Source organism: Oryx dammah, unplaced genomic scaffold (assembly GCF_014754425.2).
Source record: "Oryx dammah isolate SB20612 unplaced genomic scaffold, SCBI_Odam_1.1 HiC_scaffold_20, whole genome shotgun sequence".
Taxonomy (NCBI): Eukaryota; Metazoa; Chordata; class Mammalia; order Artiodactyla; family Bovidae; genus Oryx; species Oryx dammah.
Window position 1 is genome coordinate 67166504 of NW_024070204.1, and position 24676 is coordinate 67191179.

The 24676-nt window shown below is 39.9% G+C and overlaps 1 protein-coding gene across 1 annotated transcript in view; it reads left to right on the forward strand.

Moving 5' to 3' along the window:
- Nucleotides 1-22514, forward strand: part of UBTD2 (ubiquitin domain containing 2) — a 60597-nt gene extending 38083 nt beyond the window's left edge. The window contains exons 2-3 of the mRNA XM_040262751.1: nucleotides 3790-4026; nucleotides 20040-22514. Of these exons, the coding sequence (XP_040118685.1) occupies nucleotides 3790-4026; nucleotides 20040-20437 (635 nt within the window). The 3' untranslated portion in view covers nucleotides 20438-22514. The remainder of the gene's footprint in view (nucleotides 1-3789; nucleotides 4027-20039) is intronic.
- Nucleotides 22515-24676: the final 2162 nt, after the last annotated feature.

The window sequence follows — 24676 nt, forward strand, 5'->3', positions numbered from 1 at the left end:
AACCAAAAGCAGGCAAACAATTATAAACATATTTCACCCCGGATGTCATTGTTTTTTGCCAATAAAGTATCCAGATGAGTTGCAAAATGCATTCAGTTGTGGAGTAAAAATATTTAAGATTATATTGCTATTTAGCTCTAAGAAGCAAGTCTTTCTTGGGTTTTTTACATGTTAGATCTATTTATTTGTCACATCGTGGGAAGAAATGTTGAAAGGTTGTAAGGAAAGATAAGGAGTAGATCAAGAGGCTGCTAAGAAGGTGAGTTTGGGGCAAAGTTTTGAAAGTAAATGTGCAATGATAGGGAAAAAAGGATGTTTCCTAAAATAACCTAGATTTTTTAAAAATTAGATTTCCTTATTAATCTTTGGCATCTTGTATGTTAAACCATGGGACTAAATAAACTTAGTATCATTGGTTGCCTACAATTTAAAGGTTTAGAAACAAAGATTTGGGGAATAAGTTGTTTCCTGTCTTTGAATGTATTGTTGGAGCGTAGTACCTAGTTCCAGATACTGAAACTGATACTGAGCATCTCTCTCTTGGCATCAGGAGTTTGAAGTTGTGGGAAACAAGATAAATCTGAAAGGTTCAGAGTATAAAATGTAATCTAATTGAATATATATATTTGATGTCTTATTTCTTAATAATTGAAAATGGTTGACTTGATGCAAACATACTTAGTTGCTGGGTCGATTTCTGTGTTATAAGTGGACATTTGATAGGCAGATATTCTTTATTACTTACGTTTGAGATATAGGAAAAGCAGAGACCTAGATGGAAATAAAAGTAAACTTTACTTACATGTCACAAGCATTTATTTTCTATGATTTACTTTTGCCTAAAGTAATTACTTTGAAACTGTTGACAGCATAGATTTGAAAGTGCATTTACAATAGTGATTATCCCTAAGCAGCATAATGTATCATCTGTCCTTTTTATTTGACTTTATTTGTATGTCTTCTACAGATAGGGGGAGGTAAGATAAAGCCCTATATTTGTAAGGAAGGCATTTTACTTTCTTTTTGCAAACTGTTTTCCACCTTTATTACAAGATAGTTTTTCTGTTGAGTTCCTCTCTTTTAGAGCCTTTTGGTTTCCTTCATTTAAGTACCAAGATTGTAGAGGTTTTTTGTTTTTACTTTGCCTTGCTATTCTCTCACAGTGATAGAGTTATACCGATTTTCCCTCTGGAACATTTAATACATATGATATTAGACAGTTCTCTGGAACTATTCAAGTAGATGTGAAACTTTACTCAAATCAGTGTTTATTTGAGCATTGAATTAGATATCTATGATGCCCTATCTTCCTCTCTCTGCTCAGTAAACTAATAGTGTTGTCTCTAAACTGTTTCTGACTCATCTAAAGGTTAATGTAGCAGAAAATAAAATTTATCTTCAATTTTACCTTGTTGTGGAATCATTCGGGGGTGGAATGTAATTATCTGACATATTCTGAACACCTTTTGGGGAATAATGCTTAATCTGCATCTGTCTGTATTATTGAGAAGATACAGGGAAAAGTCAGTAGTATAGATTATGTTTCTCACATTTGAATTGAATCTGATATGAACACCTGATATAACATATATAGTGTTATCCTTAGTGGACACTCAGTAAATACTCATTCACTAAGTAAGGAGACGGGTTCTATATTCAGCTCTGCCACTTAATAGACAGTTTTCCTTCTTCTGTACACACTCTTTCAGAACTCAACTGGTTTGCATCTCACTAAGACAAATTAGAGGGCCAAATAATACAATGGATCAAAATACTGAGTGTTTTCATGTATATGGAATCTAAACAGAGGGCACTGGTGAATTTACTTTCAGGGCGGCAAAGGAGAAACAGACATACAGAACAGACCTATAGACATGGGGGGAAGGGAGGAGGGAGAAGGGGAGATGTATGGAGAGTTAACATAGAAATTTACAGTACCATGTGTAAAACAGATAGCCAGTGGGAATTTACTGTGTGATTCAGGGAAGTCAAACAGGGCCTCTGTGACAGGCTGAAGGGTGGGGGTGGGGGAGGGGACACGGGTGTACCTATGCTGATTCCTGTTGGTGTATGACAGAAAGCCACAAAATTCTGTAAAGCAGTTATCCTTCAATTTAAAAATTAAAAACGAGAATACTGAATGTTTTAAAGGAAAACAGCTGGCACTGGTACGGTGTGCTACTCTGAAGAGGGGACGGCGAGACCTGATGTGCTGCTTTGGGGTACAGTGGCCAGATAGGGTGAAGAGAGATCGCGATTTAGCCCAAGTGTCAAACAAGGGACATTTTGCAGCAAGAAATGGTTCTGTCATCTGGGAGTATAGCCTAGTATAGGACGTAGAGATTGCCTAGGGGCTAGAGTCGTTTTATTTTATGAATAACCCAAATTTCATTTGGCCCTGGGCCAGTGAGGGAGTGGTTAATTTCTGGGATTCTTTAGAATCATTTTGAGAGTAATTTCTTTTAAATTATCAGTCTTCCTATAATTAAATATAGAACATTGAATTTTGACATACACCCTCTGCTTCCTACCCTCTGTCATTTATTTCAAACCCACTCTTACCCAAAACTCCATGGAGCCTCAGTTTTCTTTTTACCTGTTGTTGCATCTGTTTAACAGCTTCTCAGCTATGGCACTGTATAAGATAAGAGTGTCTCTGTATGTCAGTTTGCGATCAGTGATCATATGCCGGGTAAGTTTCTGGGTGTAAAGAAGCTGCTTCAGACTCACTCTAGCGCTGTGGCAGCACTAGTGCTTTTCTCCAAGGAGCCAGGCTGCCCCTAAGAGCAGAAGAAGGAGTGGACTCTTACCCTCTGTTTTCTTCTCCTTTTGAACCGAAACTGGAGTGTTGTAGTTCTTCTCCTAGTGGGGACTTTCTCCCTTGGCGCAGTATCAAGGATCGCTGGTTCAGCCCTCATCCCTCCAGAAAGTAAAGCACTACCTACCTGTCTCCCTCATCCCTTTCTAAATTAGCTTCAGTATTTGAGTCTCAGAGAAAGGTGTTCACAGTTCCTAGACTCAAGTCCAGAACAGGTTACTAGAGGAAGCTTTTCCAGGGTCAGGTTTCCTCGTGGATCTCGTGGTTCGGCTATCCTTCCTTTGGACGTCGCAGAGCGGTCTTTCCCTCTGTGAGATTTCTCAGTTCCTGCTCTCTGGCTTCATAGGATCCTGAGATTCAGGCCACTGCTGTCGTTTGGTTTCTCCTAGAATCTCACCTCTGTTATGGCATCCTTTAACTTGTTATTTTTTTATTTTAATTTTTAAATGTTTTTTGGCTACACCAAGTCTTAGTTGCTGCACACAGGGTCTTTTTAGTTGCCACATGCAGTATCTTTAGTTGTGACGTGTGAACTTAGTTGGAGCATGCAGGATCTAGTTCCCTGCTCAGGGATCAAACCCAGGCCCTGTGCATTAGGAGCACGGAGTCTTAGCCATTGGACCACCAGGCAAGTCCCTCCTTTGACTCTTTTCAAATCCTGCCACTACTGACTGATGGAACACTAATTACTGTTTCTCTAGGTAATTTTAAAAATCCTCCTTTGGAGGAGACAGACTAAATGAAAAAGAGGTACTAACTTGCCCTGGAAGATTTGAGTAGAACCACCTGATGTCTCCATTTGCTCTTGTAGATCTAAAATAGGTTAGAGGAATTTTGGAATGTAAGAATTAGCCAGTAGGCCAGCTTCTAGCTATAATTTTGATGAAAGAATCAAAGAAGAATGACCAGATAACTATTAATAAATCTTTTATAAATTTTGGTTTTGATGTCAGCCTTTTATTTTTCTTTAGTTGCTTTAGGTCGTAACCAGCCTTTGAAAAAGGAGAAACCTAAATGGAAAAGCGATTACCCCATGACAGATGGACAGCTGCGCAGCAAGAGAGATGAATTTTGGGATACCGCACCAGCTTTTGAAGGCCGTAAAGAGATTTGGGATGCCTTGAAGGCTGCAGCACATGCTTTCGAAAGCAACGATCATGAACTGGCACAAGCAATCATTGATGGTGCAAACATAACGTTACCACATGGTAGGTTTGCTCATCTCCCCCAACAAAGTAGAGCATCGCCAGCTCCTTTCTAATGGCAAGAAACCAGATGGAAAGTGTTCATTTTCCTATTATGCGTTATCCTGTTTTCTTCTTCAGTACAGTGAGGAGGAACATTCCTCTTTGCTTCTTTTAGCTGGAGATAGGTGGTGTGTGTGTGTGTTTTGGTCTCAAGAAAGAACACTCAATAAACCTATATTTTCTTTTATATATATATTTATTATTTATTTATTTAGCAGCACTTAGCTGTGGCATGCAGAATCTTTTAGTTGCGGCATGTGGGATCTAACTAGATCCCTGACCAGGGATCGAACCCGGGCCCCCTGCATTGGGAGCATGGAGTCTTAGCCACTGGACCACCAAGGAAGTCCCTAAACCTGTATTTTCTAACTTCCATATAATCTAGCTCTCCATCAAGGCTTCCCCCTGTCCCAGTCTTCTGGAGGTTCTACTTCACTGATTTCCTGCTTACACTAACTAGAGAAGTAATCTCAGATTACATCTCAGAAGCCATGGAGAGTCATTGAACTCACCTTTAGTCATTATCCTTCTTCATCAAGACCTGTTTTCAGCATAATGAGCAACTCTAAACTTGGAAGTGAGTCTCACATATTTTTAAGGACAGTTCTATGATTGCATCCCTGAGCATTATTAGAAACCTCTCTCCTTTGCTTAGGAATGTGGCTCTAAGAACCACCATAAGCTTTGAATGTTTCCAGGGACACATATATCCTCACATGCATATCCTCATATTTAGTTTCCTGGATTAGAAACAAATTTCATGCTATATAAGATTTCGATGTTAATTTTATATTATAATCTTGTTCTGTTGTTTACTGTATTTATAAATTTTTCTCTTCACTTTTTCAAATTAATGTTTTTCTAAGTTGTCTCTCTTGCTCCTATATAATCCTTTGTGTAGTTTTCTTTTTTTTTGGGGGGGTTATACTTTTATTGGTTGTTTCTTTTTCAGTGTCCTATTTTTTCTCCCCTCCCTCACCTCCCCGGGATCTTTAGTAAAAGGGAAAGGATTCATATAATCTGAAAAGAAACACAACTATGGATCAGTATCTTCCTTTATTTGTCTACATTTTGAAAGGAGCAGTGCTTTCTACTGTGTAATTATCTGCTTTATGTCCTTTGATTCTTTGTCAAATAAAGGATGTTCAACTTAGTAGCCTTCACAGTTTTCCAAATCTCCATTAATTTTTTTGAATTAATTGTATGTCTAAGAAACTTTTAAAAAATATACATTCCATAGCTATCGTATTCTTTTATTAATGAAAGCTTATTAGCATGGGCTTGGGTTAGTAACATTGGCACCCACTATATATAGATCACTTTTTCTACACAGATATAAAAATGATCCCTCTACTTTTGAAAAATTTATAACAGAATGCTATTCTAGTGTGACTCTTAAGTTGCTATTTTCATGGATAATCTCTGAATTCTTTACCTCTTACATGATTGAAGTACACATCATTTTGCTCCATTACTTTTTTTAGTTCTATAATTTGTCTTCAGATACTATCTTTATATAAGGGAAGGGCTTTCCTTTATAATTAGTTTTATCATCCTTCTCTTTTTAATGCTTGTGAGTGAGTGAAAGTTGCTCAGTCATGTCCAACTCTTTGTGGCCCCATGGACTATATAGTTCATGGAATTCTCCAGGCCAGAATACTGGAGTGGGTAGCCTTTCCCTTCTGCAGGGGATCTTCCCAACCCAAGGATTGAACCCAGATCTCCCACATTGCAGGCGGATTCTTTACCAGCTGAGCCACAAGGGAAGCCCAAAAATACTGGAGTGGGTAGCCTATCCCTTCTCCAGCGGATCCTCCCAACCCAGGAGTCAAACCGTGGTCTCTTGCATTGCAGGCGGATTCTTTACCAACTGAGTTATCAGGGAAGCCCTTTATCTTCTATTTAAAGTAGAATATATTTGTATTTCTAAGGCCTACAAGTGGAGTTGGGGTCGTGTTTATCTGTGATTGTCTTAATTTAGAAGCTCAGGACCCGAAACCTTAGAACTTTAACTTCCTTACTTTGTACTTATCATAGTTACCTATAGGAAAATCTGCTTTCGTTCAATAAGTTATGGCCTTGTTTACAGTTCATGGAGGCATCATAGCTCTGTTTAATTTAAAACGGGGCCTACACATATGGGCTCAATCTCTAAAAACTCAAGTCTCCCACGTCTGCTTTTATCTGTGTGAACTGAAGAGAGATGTTCCTGGCAGCTCCAGCAACTGGCAGATTAAGGAGAATTATTATTGGAAATTTGAGAATATTAGATGAGCTTCTACTCTTCCCCTCTATGTTAAGGAATATTTTCTGTTTTAGCATGAAAGAATCAAATAGACTTTCTCAAGCTTTCTGTTTGAAAGTTCTATAATAACTTCCTGTATATTACTATCATTGGTACCCTTGATTAATTTCCCTTCTTCATATCTGAAACATACCAATGATGTTTCTTGAATGGACTTTTAAATTATGTTTTGTCATATACTCTAACTCACCATCAGTTTATAGCTTAGCCACTTCAGTTCAGTTCAGTTGCTCAGTCGTGTCCGACTCTTTGCAACCCCGTGAACTGCAGCATGCCAGGCTTCCCTGTCCATCACCAACTCCCAGAGTCCACTCAAACCCATGTCCATTGAGTCAGTGATGCCATCCAGCCATCGTCGTCCCCTTTTCCTCCTGCCCTCAATCCCTCCCAGCATCAGGGTCTTTTCCAATGAGTCAGCTCTTTGCATGAGGTGACCAAAGTATTGGAGTTACAGCTTAAAATCAGTCCTTCCAATGAACACCCAGGACTGATCTCCTTTAGGATGGACTGGTTGGATCTCCTTGCAGTCCAAGGGACTCTCAAGAGTCTTCTCCAACACCACAGTTCAAAAGCATCAGTTCTTCGGCACTCAGCTTTCTTTTTAGTCCAACTCCCATCCATACATGACCACTGGAAAAACCATAGCCTTGACTAGACAGACCTTTGTTGGCAAAGTAATGTCTTTGCTTTTCAATATGCTTTCTAGGTTGGTCATAACTTTCCTTCCAAGAAGTAAGCATCTTTAAATTTCATGGCTGCAATCACCACCCGCAGTGATTTTGGAGCCCAGAAAAATAAAGTCAGCCATGTTTCCACTGTTGCCCCATCTATTTTCCATGAAGTGATGGACCGGATGCCATGATCTTAGTTTTTTGAATGTTGAGCTTTAAGCCAACTTTTTCACTTTACTCTTGCACTTTCATCAAGAGGCTCTTTAGTTCTTCACTTTCTGCCATAAGGGTGGTGTTATCTGCATATCTGAGGTTATTGATACTTCTCCCAGCAATCTTGATTCCAGCTTGTGCTTCTTCCAGCCCAGCATTTCTCATGATGTACTCTGCATAGAAATTAAATAAGCAGGGTGACAGTATACAGCCTTGACGTACTCCTTTTCCTATTTGGAACCAGTCTGTTTTTCCATGTCCAGTTCTAACTGTTGCTTCCTGACCTGCATATAGGTTTCTCAAGAGGCAGGTCAGGTGGTCTGGTATTCCCATCTCTTTCAGAATTTTCCACAGTTTATTGTGATCCACACAGTCAAAGGCTTTGTCATAGTCAGTAAAGCAGAAATAGATGTTTTTCTGGAACTCTCTTGCTTTTTTGATGATCCAGCGGACGTTGGCAGTTTGATCTCTGGTTCCTCTGCCTTTTCTAAAACCTTAGTTACATGTTTTTACCTAGGCCTCCTCAGTGGTATTGGTGAAATCCCTTCCATCCTTTAGATGTAATTATGTTATTGAAATTTTATCTTTGACACGTTTTGTTGTGTTAAACCCTAAAATCTTCAAGTATTCAGTACTTCATATTTTGAGTTTAAAATACTGCATCGGCTTTAGCTCTTGTTTAGCTCAGGCTTTGGTATGAGACCTAGCGTTATTTCTTATCTTTACTGTATTATTTATAGGTATGTGTCTTTGGGCAAATCACTTCTGTAAGCTTCAGTCCTCTCATCTATAAAATATGAATTGTAAGTGCCTGCCTTATAAGGTGGTTGTATTGATTAAATGTGATGATAACACATGTAAGTTGCTTACCTGGTCCAAAACATACTTAATAAATAGTAGTGTGGATGATTGTATTTCTTGAACTGTGACGTTAACAAGTAAATTCCTTGTACCAAAATCTTAAATTATAGATTTCAATCATTTTCTGGATGTAATATTTACTGGTGACATCTTTCTTTGGTTTTTTAGAATACCCTTCTCTTGGGCATATGCCAAATGGAATTTTGAGGTTAACGTTGATTCAGTAGGAACAGCAGCAATAGGTTTATTACTTAGACACCAAGCAGTGAGGACATTATTAGTTTAGCATCACCTCACACCTGACTCATGCCTGTCCCCTTTGTCTACAGCTGTCAGTGTTACTCACACGTTACTGAACTGATCATAGACTGACAACCTGAAGAGATCCTGGGATCTATGCTCCTTTCTAAATCATCTCCTTTTTTGTTTTCATCTCATCCTCTCTTCTCTTCCCATAATCTTTTTGTTATCTCAGCCTTACTCACATTATCTTCCCAGTATAAATGTTAGGAAAAGCTCTTCAGAGCTGGAAGCCGTGTGGAGCGTGTCTGGGTCCGCGAGGCTGTGCTCTCTCTGCTCTGCTGCGCTGAGTGCCAGCGCTGTGTGCGTGAACGTTATGTGTTTCCATGGCCTTTTTGTGTGTGTTTCAAGGAAACAACAAAAAACCTTTTCCCTATATTTTCCCTTTCGTTTCTTTTTATTACAGTGGTTCCCTTCATAACTACATGTGTTTTATCTTAATTTCAGTCAGCAGGTCATATTCATTATATTCCTGCCTTGTGCAAGCGTAAAATAAGTCTATGCTTTTAAATTATCTTCCTCTGTTATTGTCAGTGAGAAGTCTTCAGTTTGTTTTTCTCAAAAGGCAGTAGCGATTGTGAAGAGGGAAGTTGGTGTCCTAAAACTACCTGGGGAGTTTATATATGAAGGTATGTTTTCACTGTGGAAATTATGACTCAGGTAGAGGATGGTTTGAACATGTGTAATAGTGTACTATTGTGGAAAAAGCTCCCTGGATGATTCTAATGTCTGGTGCTTCTTTTCCACAGCCTCCCCATTCTAAAAGAGCTTTATTTTTCATTATTTACACAGCATTTTTTTTTACTCATGGTCTTAAATTTCTTAGAGCTTATTTTCTTTTTCTAGTTAAGTACTGTTTTATCAGTACCTAAAATTCCCCCAAACAGTATTTTGCCTGTGAAACCAGATTATAGATTAAGTGGCTTGTCCAAATTAGCATAAACAGGGTGAAAAAAAGGGTGGTGGTTTTTATTTTCATTTTTCACAGAGTCTGGTTCATAGTGGTTATTCAGATATTTTCAGTGAAAGCTTCTTCAGAAACAATATATGTTTATGTTGTAAAGAGGAGGATTTAATGCTCTTTCTTAAATTACTATTTAGAAGATTTACAAGGATTTTTAAAATTGCCTGCTTCCTTTCCCTGCCTTCCATGGAAGGTTCCCTGACTTCTAGAAAAGTTTTTTTTTCCTTTGGCATCTACAATTAGTATGTTTTCCAACTCCCTGCAATTCACATGTAAAAGCTCCCCTCTTAACCATCCTTGTGTAGGAGGAGGAGCTGTTCACCAGTCCCCAGACACTTTTCTCATACTTAAAGACTTAACCCCAACTTTATTATTCTCATCATTAAACATTACCAGTTCTTCAGATGAACTTTTGAAGGCCAGTTTCTTCTGTCCTTTTTCATGCTTCAGGATATGAGAAGTAGAAAATGGTATTCTTTAAAACATACCTCTTTTTAAATCACCTTCAAAATAAGGTGGAAAAGGAGTTGTCCAGTTTTTTTTTTCCTTTTTCCTGGTCTTTCTTACTGCAAAATATATCAAATGTGAATAAATTAAATTACATATAATGCAGTTTAAGTTTTGAAAAACCAAGGAGCTTATAAGTATCATTAATGGAGCATTTCTGTATTTAGGGAACCAACATGATAAAAAATCGTGGACTGAGAATCAGAAATAATAAAATACTACCAATTCATGTTTTGAATCGATACTATTTAATTTTCATCCTGTGACAACCACCTGCAGCAGCACCTATTTTAAACATGAGAAAACTGAAGCACGGGGAAGTTATATCATTTTTCCAAAAGGCAGAAGTCATGAAATTGGGTTTTAAGCTCGAGTCCTAGATCTAACTAACTAAAGCAGTTAAATTACAAGGTCGAGTCATTTCATCTGTGTTTTCTGTGAAGTTACTGCACAAGTAATCTCCAGTGTTAATTCCATCTCTACCACTTTAAGTCCCTCCCACACTATACAGAGTACTTTAAAATGATATAGTTCTATTAATAGTAAAGAGAAACAAGTGGGTTCTCTAAGACACGGACAGGCAGGAAATGCAGCGGTGTGTTAGAGGCCTATTAAGGAGCAAGCCATGGAGTCTGAGTCCCTTAAAGGTCCCTATAAGAATTTGTCATTTAATAAGCTCAATTCATGAAGGTAAAATTTTAAGAACAGAAGCATGAACCTCCTGTACATACAGGAGAGACAGGGAATTTTTACCAGACTTGTATTTGGAAATGAAACAGGGTCTTAATAAAGGATCTGATGGCTGATTGATCATAATAAATGTTGTATCCTTTTCCTCTCTTTATCTTCAAAAAGACAAAAATGATTTGGAATTACACACTGTAGCTTTATCTGCTCCTCAGCTGCTGTCACCCTTTTTCTTCAAATAAAGCAACAAAGTCCCTAAAATAGCTGAGGTGGGAGTTTGTCCCTGACTCAGTAGGCTTGTCTCTGAAGAAGACCTCCTTTCTTCCATTCTGGGTGGTGAGAATGGAGGGAAAGAAGGATTTCTGATGTGGTCCCAAGACATATACTACCTCAACTTCTACTTCTGTAATGCCGGGTCAGCTAAATAAACCAGGTACAAGTGCTGCTGATCTATTCCTCTGTCCTTTTAAGGAACTGGATTTAAAAGATCAGTATCTTCTTAGAAATGTGGCCAAATGTTACACAAGCTCTTAGTCATGGTCAAACCTTCATACGACTTTGGTAGTGCATCCAGACTAAGTCACTTTTCACCTGTGCTTGCTAGAAGAGATGATCGTCTTGGTGCTTCTGAATCCCACTCTTAATAGCTAATTTGGTGGGATAAGATACCAGAACCTGCTTCTCCTAAAGCCTGATTACCAGACATAAGCTTAATTTAATTCCCAGTAAAGAGTTTGCATGAGGGAGCCTGTAATTTGTTAGTTTTGAAAGACTGCTCATAATATCTGGATGAAGGGTAATTTTGATGACCCTTTTGACTTTGTGGTGTTTACAGAGGACCTCGTGAAGCCTAAAGCAGTGGACTCAAACATGATGAAATTGTTTGATCCTTTGTGATACTGCTATTGGTGAGCTCCCTCCCCCATAAGTCTAGTCTGAGATTTAAAACTTCCTTGAGAAGGGAACTGACATTATTGACTGTTTCTATGAATTTATTATATGTAGTAGTCAACTTTGCGTGTGTTTTATTATTTAATCCTTAACTTTGTGAGGTAGATACTGTAGTCCTTAAGGAAACTGACTATGTCTAAGATTAGAAGCCAAATTAAAATTTTGGTGTGACAGCTCCAAAGCCACTGTTCATCCTGTCAGATTCTCTGCTTTTCCAGTCTTCTGTTCCTCTGACAGACTGAACGGTGGGCTGCCTGAGTCACAGGTCTAACCCAGGATTTCTTTCCTTCCCTTTCTTTGTTACTTCAGGGTTCTTTTCCTTTTTAACTGGGTCCAAGTTACTTATGTGTCGGTCTTCGGTTGCTTTAGGAAGTCACGGTTTTTGAAGAGTTCATGCTTTCTTGGTCACTTTGAACAGTGAAGCCAAAAATAAAGACATCCCTTTTCATCCTTGGAAGAACCCCCAAGTGTGATACAAGCCTTGCAATTCTAGCACACAGCTTACCTGATTAATTTTGGGAGGGAGATTTCCTCTATCAGATTGCCAGTATGTTTTCAATATTATCAATAAATGTTTGCAACACTATTAAGGTATATTGAAGAACACTAAATAACACATATTTGAAGTATACAGTTTGATCAGCTTTGTTTGACATGTAAACACCCATGACTGCAATCAAAATAACATTTTAATATCCTCAAAAGTTTCCTTCCATAAAAATTTTCAACTTTGATTTTCAAATTTGATCATGTAACACTGCAAGTCTCACATAGTAAAAGTTTGAAGACCTAGCTGGTCTTAAACATAGAGGGAAAACCAGTGAGGCCTTTGAATGCTTAAAAAGATGTCTTTTTTTAATCTGAAAGACTGCTTGAGAAAGAATAAAGTGTTAGTGTTATGACATTTAATAAAGCTATTTTTATTATTTGGTATTTAATTTAGTCTTGTCTTTATAATTTTCTTGTGAAATATTTTGCAGCCAAATTAAAAGCAGCCATAGAAAACAAGGAAATTTTAACATCTGAGCCAGTCATGTAGATAGAAGATAAATAAAAACAACTTCAAACAATTATGTATGAAATCAGGACAGAAGGTAGTCTTGGCAGCTTTCTTCCTGCCCTGGGGAGTTTTCGGGGCTTCCTGACCGGGGGAAGCAGTGGCCTGGCGGCATTTATCCCTGTGGCCATCTGTCTCTCTCTGCTAGGACTCAGTTGGGGCCTATAATGATGTTGTGAGGAGAAGGAGGAATAAAAGACAGGTGTACTTCCACAAAGAACATTTGGTGAGCAATCTAAGCAAGCCTGGCTAGAACGTCTTTAGAACTCATGGAGAAGTGTTAGATGACTGCACCATCAGTGGTCAGTGGGTGGCAATCAAAAACCTTTTGTAAATTGCAAACGCAAACATAGCTAGGAGTGATTTTTGGAAAGGTTAAAAAAAATCCTTATGTTACCAGCTTTTAGAGTGGTCCCTTCCCTTTTGTGTTTATACACAGGGTTTCTTTAAGGGAAACTATCCATCTTCTAACCATACTCTGTTTTTTACACTCTCCTCTCAAATATTGTAGATGAAACATTGACAGCAATATGTCCATTTTGTCACTACATGTGGTGGCTTCAGAGCACTGAAACTTCTTAGTCACCACTTCTTTTGCCTCCTCTTCTGTATCTTCCTTTGCTTGGTCACTAACAGCACTGGGAAATGTATTTTTGGGCTGCACTGCGCCTTGTGATTCACGTTTGGCTTTTCATCCCTCTTGTATTTGTCCTCTGCCTTTTTCCAAGAGGATTTCTTCCTCCCACTAGCCATATCATTAACCTGAGAGTCCAGTAGAGCTGTTACAAGCCCTGAAGCCTTATCCGTGTGTCATACATTTACTTCTTCAGGAATCAGATTATTTTACTCTGTTACTCTCTGACCCAGGACAGGCTTACCTCTCTCTTCTTCAGTGTTCCCATTTGTAAAATGAGTATGATAAATTCACTTTACAGGGTCATTGTGAGGATTAAATGTCATTGTATATAAAGTGCCCAGTCAGAGCTAGTAAGCCCCTTTTTAAGTGTTTGCTTTTATGTTTAAGCTTGTACATTCAAGATTATTACTGTACACACGGCTTTTACCTTTTTCCCAATATGCTGCTTCAGATACCTTCAGATAACTCAATTTAAGTATCTCCTCATACCTGCAGCAGTTAAGACTAAGCAAAGAATCTTGTAACCCTGAATTCTTTATCACTCTCATTTCCTAGTTAGGTGATTTGCCTTTCCTAAACTATCATTGGGCTTCCCTGGTGGCTTAGATGGGAAAAGAATCCGCCTGCATTGTGGGAGACCTGGGTTCGATCTCTGGGTTGGGACGATCCCCTGGAGGAGAGCATGGCAACCCCCTCCAGGATTCTTGCCTGAAGAATCTCCATGGACAGAGGAGCCTGGCGGGCTATACAGTTGGACACGACTGAGCAACTAAGCACACACCCAGTCTATCATTAGGTCCTGCCAGTTACCACCCGTTCTTTCAGATCCATTTCTTTCCATTGTTAGGCAATCATTTTAGCTGGTTCCCCTAATTCCAGTCAGTCACTCTCGTTTCATGCAAATAATAAAAGAATCTTTAGGGTTTGTCCTGTTCACTGGCATGATATTGCTTGGCATATAGCAGGCACTCAGTATTTGTAGGAGTAACTCATGGACTAGTATTAGCCACCTTTAGACATTTTCTATAGTATTAAGTCTAAACTCCCTAAGCCTTCTATTAGATTTTCACCGTTGCTGTTTAGTAACTGCACACAGTAGATTCTGTGTTTCACCTCAGCAAAGCCACTTTTTATTCCACACCTACGTTAACTCTTGTGTCCGTAAGGCTCATGTTTCTCGGGATGCCTTCGTTTGCACTGTGCCATGCCTGTAGTGAAGCAGAGTGTTAGTTGCACCGGCGAGTCCGACTCTGTGACCCCGTGGACTGTCTGTAGCTCCTCTGTCCCTGGAGTTCTCCAGGTGGGAATACTGGAGTGCGTAGCCATTCCCTTCTCCAGGAGATCGTCCCAACCCAGGGACTGAACCCAGGGCTCCTGGGCTGTAGGCAGATGCTTTACTGCCTGAGCCACCAGAGAAGCTCCCTGTGCCATGCTTAGAACACGTTGTTTTTATAGAATTTTTTCTTTCTTGGCTCTACCAACTCTGGTCCCATTACTGCTGTGTGATGCCTTGGCTCCTGTGCCTGGTTTTCAGTTCAGTTCAGTTCAGTTCAGTCGCTCAGTCGTGTCTGATTCTTTGTGACTCTAGGCCTCCCTGTCCATCTCCAACTCCCAGAGTTCACTCAAACTCACATCCATTGAGTCAGTGCATTAATGTGAATTTAAATCCTTGCTGGTTATGCTATGTCTGCTTTCCTTGATGATAAGCTCCTGGGGATCGAGGACAGTCGTGGCTTTCTCGTAACCTTCTGTACTCAGCGCCAGTGACATACCCTAACACTTCTAGGCGTTCAGTAAGTGATAGAGAATACCATTAGTTTTGTCTTTAATAAAAAGATACAGGGCCATAAAATGGTGAGGGATTTGGGAATGTGTTGTTCAAAAGAGTTAGAGCCTACAGAGGAGTCATTCTGCTCTGTATAGGTAATTCTGGGGTAGTATTCAGCTCTGGTCTATATTGATTAATTTTTTGATACTTTATGAACTCAGATATTTAATGTGGGTAGAGGGTAATCCATAAAACTAGTCTAAAAATATAAGTAAATAATATTTGACTTCATGGCCTGAATTTTTTACATATTTATTTTTTAGTTTAAAACTGGGACATATTTATAATTCAGTTTCCAATATAATTTGACTGGCAGAAGTGAAGAACAGAGTAAACCAGAAAATTCCATGTTAGATAAATTGAAGTTAAGTCAGTTCAGTTCAGTTCAGTTCAGTTCAGTCGCTCAGTCGTGTCTGATTCTTTGTGACTCTAGGCCTCCCTGTCCATCTCCAACTCCCAGAGTTCACTCAAACTCACATCCATTGAGTCGGTGATGCCATCCAGCCATCTCATCCTCGGTCGTCCCCTTCTCCTCTTGCCCCCAATCCCTCCCAGCATCAGAGTCTTTTCCAATGGGTCAACTCTTTGCATGACGTGGCCAAAGTACTAGAGTTTCAGCTTTAGCATCATTCCTTCCAAAGAAATCCCAGGGCTGATCTCCTTCAGAATGGACTGGTTGGATCTCCTTGCAGTCCAAGGGACTCTCAAGAGTCTTCTCCAACACCACAGTTCAAAAGCATCAATTCTTCGGCACTCAGCTTTCTTCACAGTCCAACTCTCACATCCATGCATGACCACTGGAAAAACCATAGCCTTGACTAGACAGAACTTTATTGGCAAAGTAATGTCTCTGCTTTTCAATATGCTATCTAGGTTGGTCATCACTTTCCTTCCAAGGAGTAAGCATCTTTTAATTCATGGCTGCAATCACCATCTACAGTGATTTTGGAGCCCCCCAAAATAAAGTCTGACGCTGTTTCCACTGTTTCCCCATCTATTTCCCATGAAGTGATGGGACCAGATGCCACCATCTTTGTTTTCTGAATGTTGAGCTTTAAGCCAACTTTTTCACTCTCCTCTTTCACTTTCATCAAGAGACTTTGTAGTTCTTCTTCACTTTCTGCCATAAGGGTGGTATCATCTGCATATTGGAGGTTATTGATATTTCTTCCGGCAATCTTGATTCCATCTTGTGCTTCTTCCAGCCCAGTGTTTCTCATGATGTACTCTACATATAAGTTAAATAAGAAGGGTGACAATATACAGCCTTGACGTACTCCTTTTCATATTTGGAACCAGTCTGTTGTTCCATGTCCAGTTCTAACTGTTGCTTCCTGACCTGCATATAGGTTTCTCAAGAGGCAGGTCAGGTGGTCTGGTATTCTCATCTCTTTCAGAATTTTCCACAGTTTCTTGTGATCCACACAGTCAAAGGCTTTGTCATAGTCAGTAAAGCAGAAATAGATGTTTTTTTTTAACTCTCTTGCTTTTTCCATGATCCAGCGGATGTTGGCAATTTGATCTCTGGTTCCTCTGCTTTTTCTAAAACCAACTTGAACATTTGGAAGTTCACTGTTCACGTATTGCTGAAGCCTGGCTTGGAGAATTTTGAGCGTTACTTTACTAGCGTGTGAGATGAGTGCAATTGTGCGGTAGTTTGAACATTCTTTGGCATTGCCTTTCTTTGGGATTGGAATGAAAACTGACCTTTTCCAGTCCAGTGGCCACTGCTGAGTTTTCCAAACTTGCTGGCATATTGAGTGCAGCACTTTCACAGCATCATCTTTCAGGATTCGAAATAGCTCCACTGAAATTCCATCCCCTCCACTAGCTTTGTTCGTAGTGATGCTTTCTAAGGCCCACTTGACTTCACATTCCAGGATGTCTGGCTCTAGGTGAGTGATCACACCATCGTGATTATCTTGGTCATGAAGATCTTTTTTGTACAGTTCTTCTGTGTATTCTTGCCACCTCTTCTTAATATCTTCTACTTCTGTTAGGTCCATACCATTTCTGTCCTTTATGTTACCTTTCCCCAAAATATCGGAATATAGGAGCTTCTTAGCAGTAGAATCTGGATAGTTTATTTCCAGCATTATAGATGTGAGGCTTCCTGAGCTGGAATAAGAAGATATGCCATCCAGCTATACCTCTTCCATGGAGTTTTTATTCTTACCCATTTGAATCTGAAAACTGAACCCTTGACTTACTGGGCTGAAGGGCAGGTGGGGAAAGACTCAGCTTTCCACTGTGATGAAGAAGTGAGTATTCAGATCTAGGAAGACCACAATGCCTGGTCGGCTGTACATCTGTTGTAAGGTTGGCTTGCACTGCTGTTCAGCCCTGTGCAAGATGCTGCCACAGCGCCTCTCGCCCTCATTTCTCGGGAGGCTAAAAATGCAGGCTGCCTTTTGGTCAAAACATGATTCTGCCTACAGTTTGACATCTTTGGTTTGCTTTCCTCTTCTCTATCTCTTGTGGTGCATGAATATGAAGCAGTGTGTATAAACCTGCAAACCAATTTAGAGGTCATTTTTATCCTGCCTCATTTAGCTAATTTAGAAAAGTATTTGAGGTTAAAGAGTGTTGCTTGAGGTTGTACACCTAATTAATAACAAGGCTGGGAATATCGTCATGGTCACCTGATTCCAAAAGTAGTGATTTAGCTTGGTCTCTTGGGACTTCCCTGGCATTTAAGACTTCCCGCTTCCACTGCAGCGGGTGCACAGATTTAATCCTGGTCAGGGAACTAAGATCCTGCATGTCATACTGCATGGTCAAAAAAAAGCAACCAAAAACCAAGGTGTAGAATGGTGCCTCTCTAAGAGAACTTTTTAAAATAGAACAGTCGTGTAAATATATGGGCTTCCCCGGTGGCTCAGTGGTAAAGAATCTGCCTGCACTGCAGGAGACGCAGGAGACTCTGGTTTGATCCCCGGGTCAGGAAGATCCCCTGGAGGAGGGCATTGCTCCCTTACTCCAGTTTTCTTGCCTGGAGAATCCCATGGACAGAGGAGCCTGGTGGGCTACCGTCCATGGAGTTGCACAGAGTCAGACAGCACTGAAGCATCTTAGCATGCATGCATGCATGTAAACATTTATATGCTCCTGTACCTACCCGGCTGGTATCAGTGGGATGTGTATCTGAAGGTATTTTCCTGAGAGAGATGATGAGTCTGTAATGAACTCTCCACCTTCTCTTTGCTAGTTTTCCTAATGGTCAGGCCATCTGAAAGACACTGGTAGGTTTCTTTGCCTTAGAACAAGGCTGTATCAAGTATGTACACAGTGAAGTTTGCACAGCTGATTTTATAAATAACATACTACAGTGTGATGGCTGCTAGTTTAGGAAACTGCTGGTGATCACAGCTGGGCTTGAAACTTGTCCATCTCTGCAGTTTCATAGCAGTGTTCAGATTAACTAGTGAACAACACAGAGGCTGGACATTAAACACAGAGGAAGGGGAGATTCACGTGGATGAGCGCTTGGTGACTGAGGTCTCACCCCAGCCCATCTTACCAGCTTAGAAGGCAGGCCCAGGCACAGAGGAAGGGGAGACTCACGTGGATGAGTGCTTGGTGACTGAGGTCTCACCCCAGCCCATCTTACGCAGCTTAGAAGGCAGGCCCAGGCACAGAGGAAGGGGAGATTCACGTGGATGAGTGCTTGGTGACTGAGGTCTCACCCCGGCCCATCTTACGCAGCTTAGAAGGCAGGCCCAGGTCAACCCTTGGTGCGCTGGTGACTGTTCCAGTCTCATGTGGAATTCTTTGTATTTTCAGCCTGTTGATAGTGACCACAGAGGTCAGTTTATTAACTCACCTTTTCATTGATAACCATTTCTCAGTGTCCCACTTCCCGTGTTCATTAGCCTGTGTATGAATGTTTTGAATATAGATGTTTTTGGTTTTTATCTATATTGAACAAAAGACACATTATGAATACCTTACAATAAAGCATTCATTCAGTATGCCCTCAAGTTCCCCAAGGGAAGCTCTGGTAATTACAATGCAGTTTATAAAGAAATTAACCATGAATATCTTCTTTTAAACTGCAAACACTTTTTATCCCCTCCCCTGAGCAGTGGGTTATAAACTTCATAATTCTTTTATTCTTCCTTTTTAACCCATAGCTTCTCTGTAACAGATTGACTAATAATTAGGGTAAATAAAACACCTCAGTCACTTCTGTGGTAATTGTGCTAATGAGATTCATATATAAGCCATGAGCCAGTGGCAGCTGGTAAGCTTGTCATCTCTACTTTGTGATTTCTTTGGACTGAGGTCTTCTGGCAAAGGAAGTCTAGGCATTAATAGAACTACTCTGGGATGCTATTGTGGCGAATTGGGCTTAGAGATCTGGGTTTTTTTGTTGTTTTTTTTTAAGGTTAGCTGATTCATTTCCTAAAACGATATCCCACTGCAGTTTGAATTTCCCCTTAATTTGGTCTGAGCATTGATATATTAATAAATTGGAATTTTGTATGCTTTTTTTTCCTTTTTTAATGAAAGTGTAAATTAGGTATGAAATGACTTAGAAGTGAGAGGGTAAGGAGCTAGGGTCCTGGTTCATTTGATAAACACTCAGATAATTGGGAGCTTCCCTGGTGGCTCAGACAGTAAAGAATTTGCCTGCAATGCAGGAGACCCAGGTCTGATCCCTGGGTCAGGAAGATCCCCTGGAGAAGGAAATGGCTACCCACTCCACTGTTCTTGCCTGGGGAATTCCATGGACAGAGGAGCCTGGCGGGCTACAGTCCATGGGGTGGCAAAGAGTCGGACACGACTGAGCAACTAACACTTGCACTTTTTCAGATAATCGGTCATGGGCCAGCCGTGATAATGGTCGTAGACCACTGACAGAGACTGGTCTTATTTCACATTTTTTTCCCTTTTAAGTGGCAAGCCAGGGAGACATTTGAGCATTTGCACAGTGTAAAGAAAAATGCCTTCATTTCGGTTAAAGCCTTTTCCATCTCTTCTCTTTCTGAAGGTGCACTTACGGAGTGCTATGATGAACTGGGGAACAGATACCAGCTCCCAGTCTATTGCTTGGCACCACCAATCAACATGATAGAGGAAAAGAGCGGCACAGAGACTCTGGATATTCCTGAGCCACCGCCCAACTCTGGGTATGAATCTCAGCTCCGTTTGCGTCTCTCCACTGGCAAAGACCTCAAACTCGTGGTCCGCAGCACAGACACAGTGTACCACATGAAGAGACGGTTGCATGCCGCGGAGGGAGTGGAACCCGCTAGCCAGCGGTGGTTCTTTTCTGGCAGGCCTCTCACTGACAAAATGAAACTGGAAGAGCTGAAGATCCCAAAGGACTATGTCGTACAGGTTATAATGAGCCAACCTCTGCAGAACCCAACACCAGTTGAGAACTGACCTAGTCCTGTTGGCTGTCCCCAAAGCCTTCATGCCACTTTTTATTGTTGTTATCATTTCCTACTCTATGGCGTGAAATCTATTTTCACTGCTCTGAATTCCATATGAATGGATTTAGTTCTGAGGAATTATCAGTGAAAAATTCCATCTGTGATGGAGACCAACAAAAGTAATTAATAAAACACAAAGAGCCAGCCTTTGAGACTCATGTAATTACAATTTCTAATTCAAGAGGCAGTTAAATAGATAACCTTTTATTTTAAAATACCCAACAACTATGTAATGTCTGTATTTAAATGATTTGGACTGTAACTAGAAGATTGCACCCATGAAGAACAGCACCAAGCACCTATGAATACAGAGTTCTTAAATATAATATAACAGTTATAAAACTTGAGCTTTTTGAAATGGACACTAACAGAGCAGTACTTGAGGTTCGATAACTTTTCTGGTCTTAGTTATTTGCTCAAGTAATATTTAGCCATAAAGGCATAGAGACTGGCAAACTGTGTTTCAGTATTGCTGTTCCCATTCTCATAGGTTGAGCTCCTTATTTACGTTCACACTAAATTTTGGTGCCTTTCTAACGCGTTGGTGGCAGGCATCTTTCTGGAACACTAGGCAATAATTTAGTCAGTGCATTCAGATCTCTGATTTTCAACTGATACTTAATTGAAAAGTCTGTTGTCCTCTTGCTGCATAAGTATTTTGAAATGTCTGTATAATGAAGCTGTTTTCATATCCCGGCTTAGAAGGTCACTACTATATAATACCTTCATTGATCTACCTACTCTGCTTAGAACTTTCAGAGCTAACTGTGCCCAAAATGCATGCATACTAGGCCAGGGAATGCACAGAATCAATAAAGTAATTATCTTCTCTCCCCTGGTTTGCAGGAAGGGTCTAAGGAAAACCCGTTCTGTCTGTGCCTAGGAAAATTGTGCCTGTCTTCAATCTTTCAGAAAAAAAATTTCAAGTCATAATTTACTAGTGAAAAATTTCCTGACATCACTTAAACATTGGCAGTGAGACCTGATGATGATACGTTGCTTTATACTTCAGTGCTTACCATAGCTCACTGTTACCTGTAGTTGTGGTGGATGAGAATTTTCCTCTCTCATCTTTCATAGCAAAGAGGCAAATTAAGAAGCATCTGCAGATTATAAGACTGAAAAATTCCATGGCATAACCTGATTCTTCTGTACAATGACTGGAATAAAGCTGCCAAGGATTGTATTTAATTCGGAGCCTTTTCAAAGTTGGTTCCATAGGTGAGAAGAGGGCTAGCACATACAATATCTCTGAACCCCTGGGAATCTATGAGACGGAGAAGCAGAGGCAAGAAGGCACTTACGTGGTTCTCAAATGGGAAATAATCAGACCTCCACACTCATGTTGGATGTGAAGCACCATTATTAATTTCAATAGCAGACTGAAACTGCTATTTAGTTTAAATGTTATGTTTAAAATGTTATTAAATTTCCTATAGCCTGATTAGATACAATATCTATAATTGTAATGTAGCGTGTTTCTAAGAGCTTTAACTGTCTCTCTTTTTTTATGCAATCATTTTAAAGATTGTGGCTACATTTAATTTAGCTTTGCTGATAATTGAATCTAAATTCAAGAGGGGACAGCAGCATTAATTCCAAAGGAATATTTTTATATGTGGAGGTGGAGGTATGTGAGGGTGTTTTAGTATTATGCCCCTGTCATCCAAATGTTTCTTAATTTGTGTGCCACATTAAACAGCAGCATCTCTCAGAGTTTGTCAACTGGTGGAAGAAAATGTTCAAACCTATTTTTCTTAAGTAAATTTGGTGATATAATTATCTATGGTTGGTAAAAGGTTTTTTGTTTGTTGAGGATTTGAGCTCTGTTAAGAGTTTATTTTATTTTAAAGGAACATATACTTTGAATAACAATTTTCTGGGCATGTTTAACTAACCTAGGTGAGAAAACCATGGTGCTGTTTAATTGTAAATAGATTGATATAAGATTGGACCAATACTTGATGTGTACAATTTTAGTATGTAGGGTTCTTGTGCTTTTTAAAAAAAAAAGTTCAATTTTTCTCTTTGTCTTTGCCTTTATTCTGGGTGTTTAACTATTATTACTGTGCACAGTAAGGGTAATCTGCTTCTTTCTGATAAAACTTCTAAAAACCTTTTAAAAACCTTCCAGGTCAGTAAATAACAAGTTCATTATCACCGAACCTAGACTCTGCTGTATCAAACCATACATGGTCATTTATAGATGTACTTTATGTGCTGCATTGAAACCTTGGTCTCAGTAGGTTGTTTTTTTCTTTGAAGAATCATGCTGTAAACCAAAACCCATCATTCGGTTTTTCAGAAGGATCATCCATTTTGGACCGAAGTGGCAGGTTTTGACTGTTGAATCTCTATTTAAAACAGGCGATGCATACGCGTGGGGAGGACTCCGGACATAAAAAAGTCTCTCTTTGACTCCTGCCCTTCATCTCGCATTTCTTCTCTCCAGAGGTGACGGCTGTTCCCAGGTTTCTGGATATCTTTAGAGAGATTCTAGCACCGTGGTTCTGACACTTCAGCATACATCAGAATTACCTGGAAGGCTTATTAAAAACACAGGTTTTAAAAGACATAGAGAATGCTGGGCTCCTCTCCCAGAGGTTCCAAGTTAGTAGGTCTGAGTCGGTGGGGGGTACTCTTGGCATTTCCAAGAGTTCCCACGTGCTGCTGCTGCTGCTGCTGCTGCTCCCAGTGTGAGAGCCACTGCTCTGGTGTGTGTGAGTGTATTCACCCATCCTGCCTTGTCTTTTTCATAAATAACATACGCTATTCTAGACATTTGATGTTGGTGAATCTTGGAGATCGTTCCCTGTAACTAGAGCTAGATCCGCTTCATTCCTCTTAGAGCTAGCTGCAGTGGTATTCCATTGTTTGGAGTACCACAGGTCTCTCTAGACTTCGGTACTGTAAACTGCTCCTGTGAAATGTCCTTTTCTGTAGTTACATCTCTGTGTCCGTGTACAGCCATGGACTACACTGCTGGAGAGGGAGTATTGCTGGATCACTGTGTACATATAGAGGGCAGATGCTGAACTGCCCTCCAAATGGACTTTTACCAGTGCAGGGCTGTAGGCTGTGTCTGCTTCTGTCTTCCTACTCCCTGACCAACTTTTTGATCTTTGACAGTCTAGGTGGAAACCTGTGCCATGTGATTTTAATTTGCAGTTTTTCCTTTGAATGAAACTTAGCATTGTACTGTATATTTTAAGGCTATTTGTTGTTGGGTTTCTTTCCCTCCTATGAATTATCTGTTTGCCCATTTTCCTAATCCATTTTGGTCTTTATCCTATTAATTTGTAAATATTTTTTCTATATTAAGGATATAATGCCCTTAATATAGGATTTGTTGTTTTCTATCGTCTATTATCATTTGTTTTTGTGTAATTTACCATGTAAAAATTTTGTTTTGCATGGTCAGATCTATCAGTCTTGTATTTTATGGCTTCTTGGTTTTATTCCTAAGATCTTACCCACTCTGAGATTATAGAAGAATTTTCAGGACATGGATAACGGCCCTCTCAGCAGGTGTTCGCCAAGTTGATTTGGCCTTTTCTAGTCCTTGGCTAAGAACTAGTACAAGAGATGTTACTTCATGTTGCATAGTTAGCTTTCTCTAAAATTCTTTCCCCTTTGCAGCTGATGGAGATTGTGGACCTGTAGTCCCATGGCCCTGGGCTGAAACTGGAGTCATATCTGCAGCCACACCTGCGTTTCTCCTGTCCCCCCAGTGCCGCTCCTCCACCCATTGCTGAGACTCCTTAGGAAACATACATTTTGCTGACCAAGGAATGCTAACGAAACTGTGACATAGCTTTTTACTGCCATCCAAACACTTATCTAAACGTGCTTGGTCTAAACTCTACCCTTAATAGCACAGTGGATTAACTCACTGTGGAGATAATGAAACTTAAAGCATCTACATGCATACCCGCAAATACACATTTAAAAAAAAAATTTAACTCACATAATGTAATGGGCACTGACAGATTGTTTCTCTATTGTACTCCTGGTCCCAAAAAAGTGCCACTTTACTGATGCAATTGAATTTTAATTTTTATGCTGACTTTGAGTTTGGGCCTGCCAGAACTAAATGCTCAGTCTCCTGATTCCAGTCTAGAATCACCCATTTGTAAAAACGCTCTTAAAAGGATTTTTAAAAATCTAATAGGTCCTGATACTTTTTATA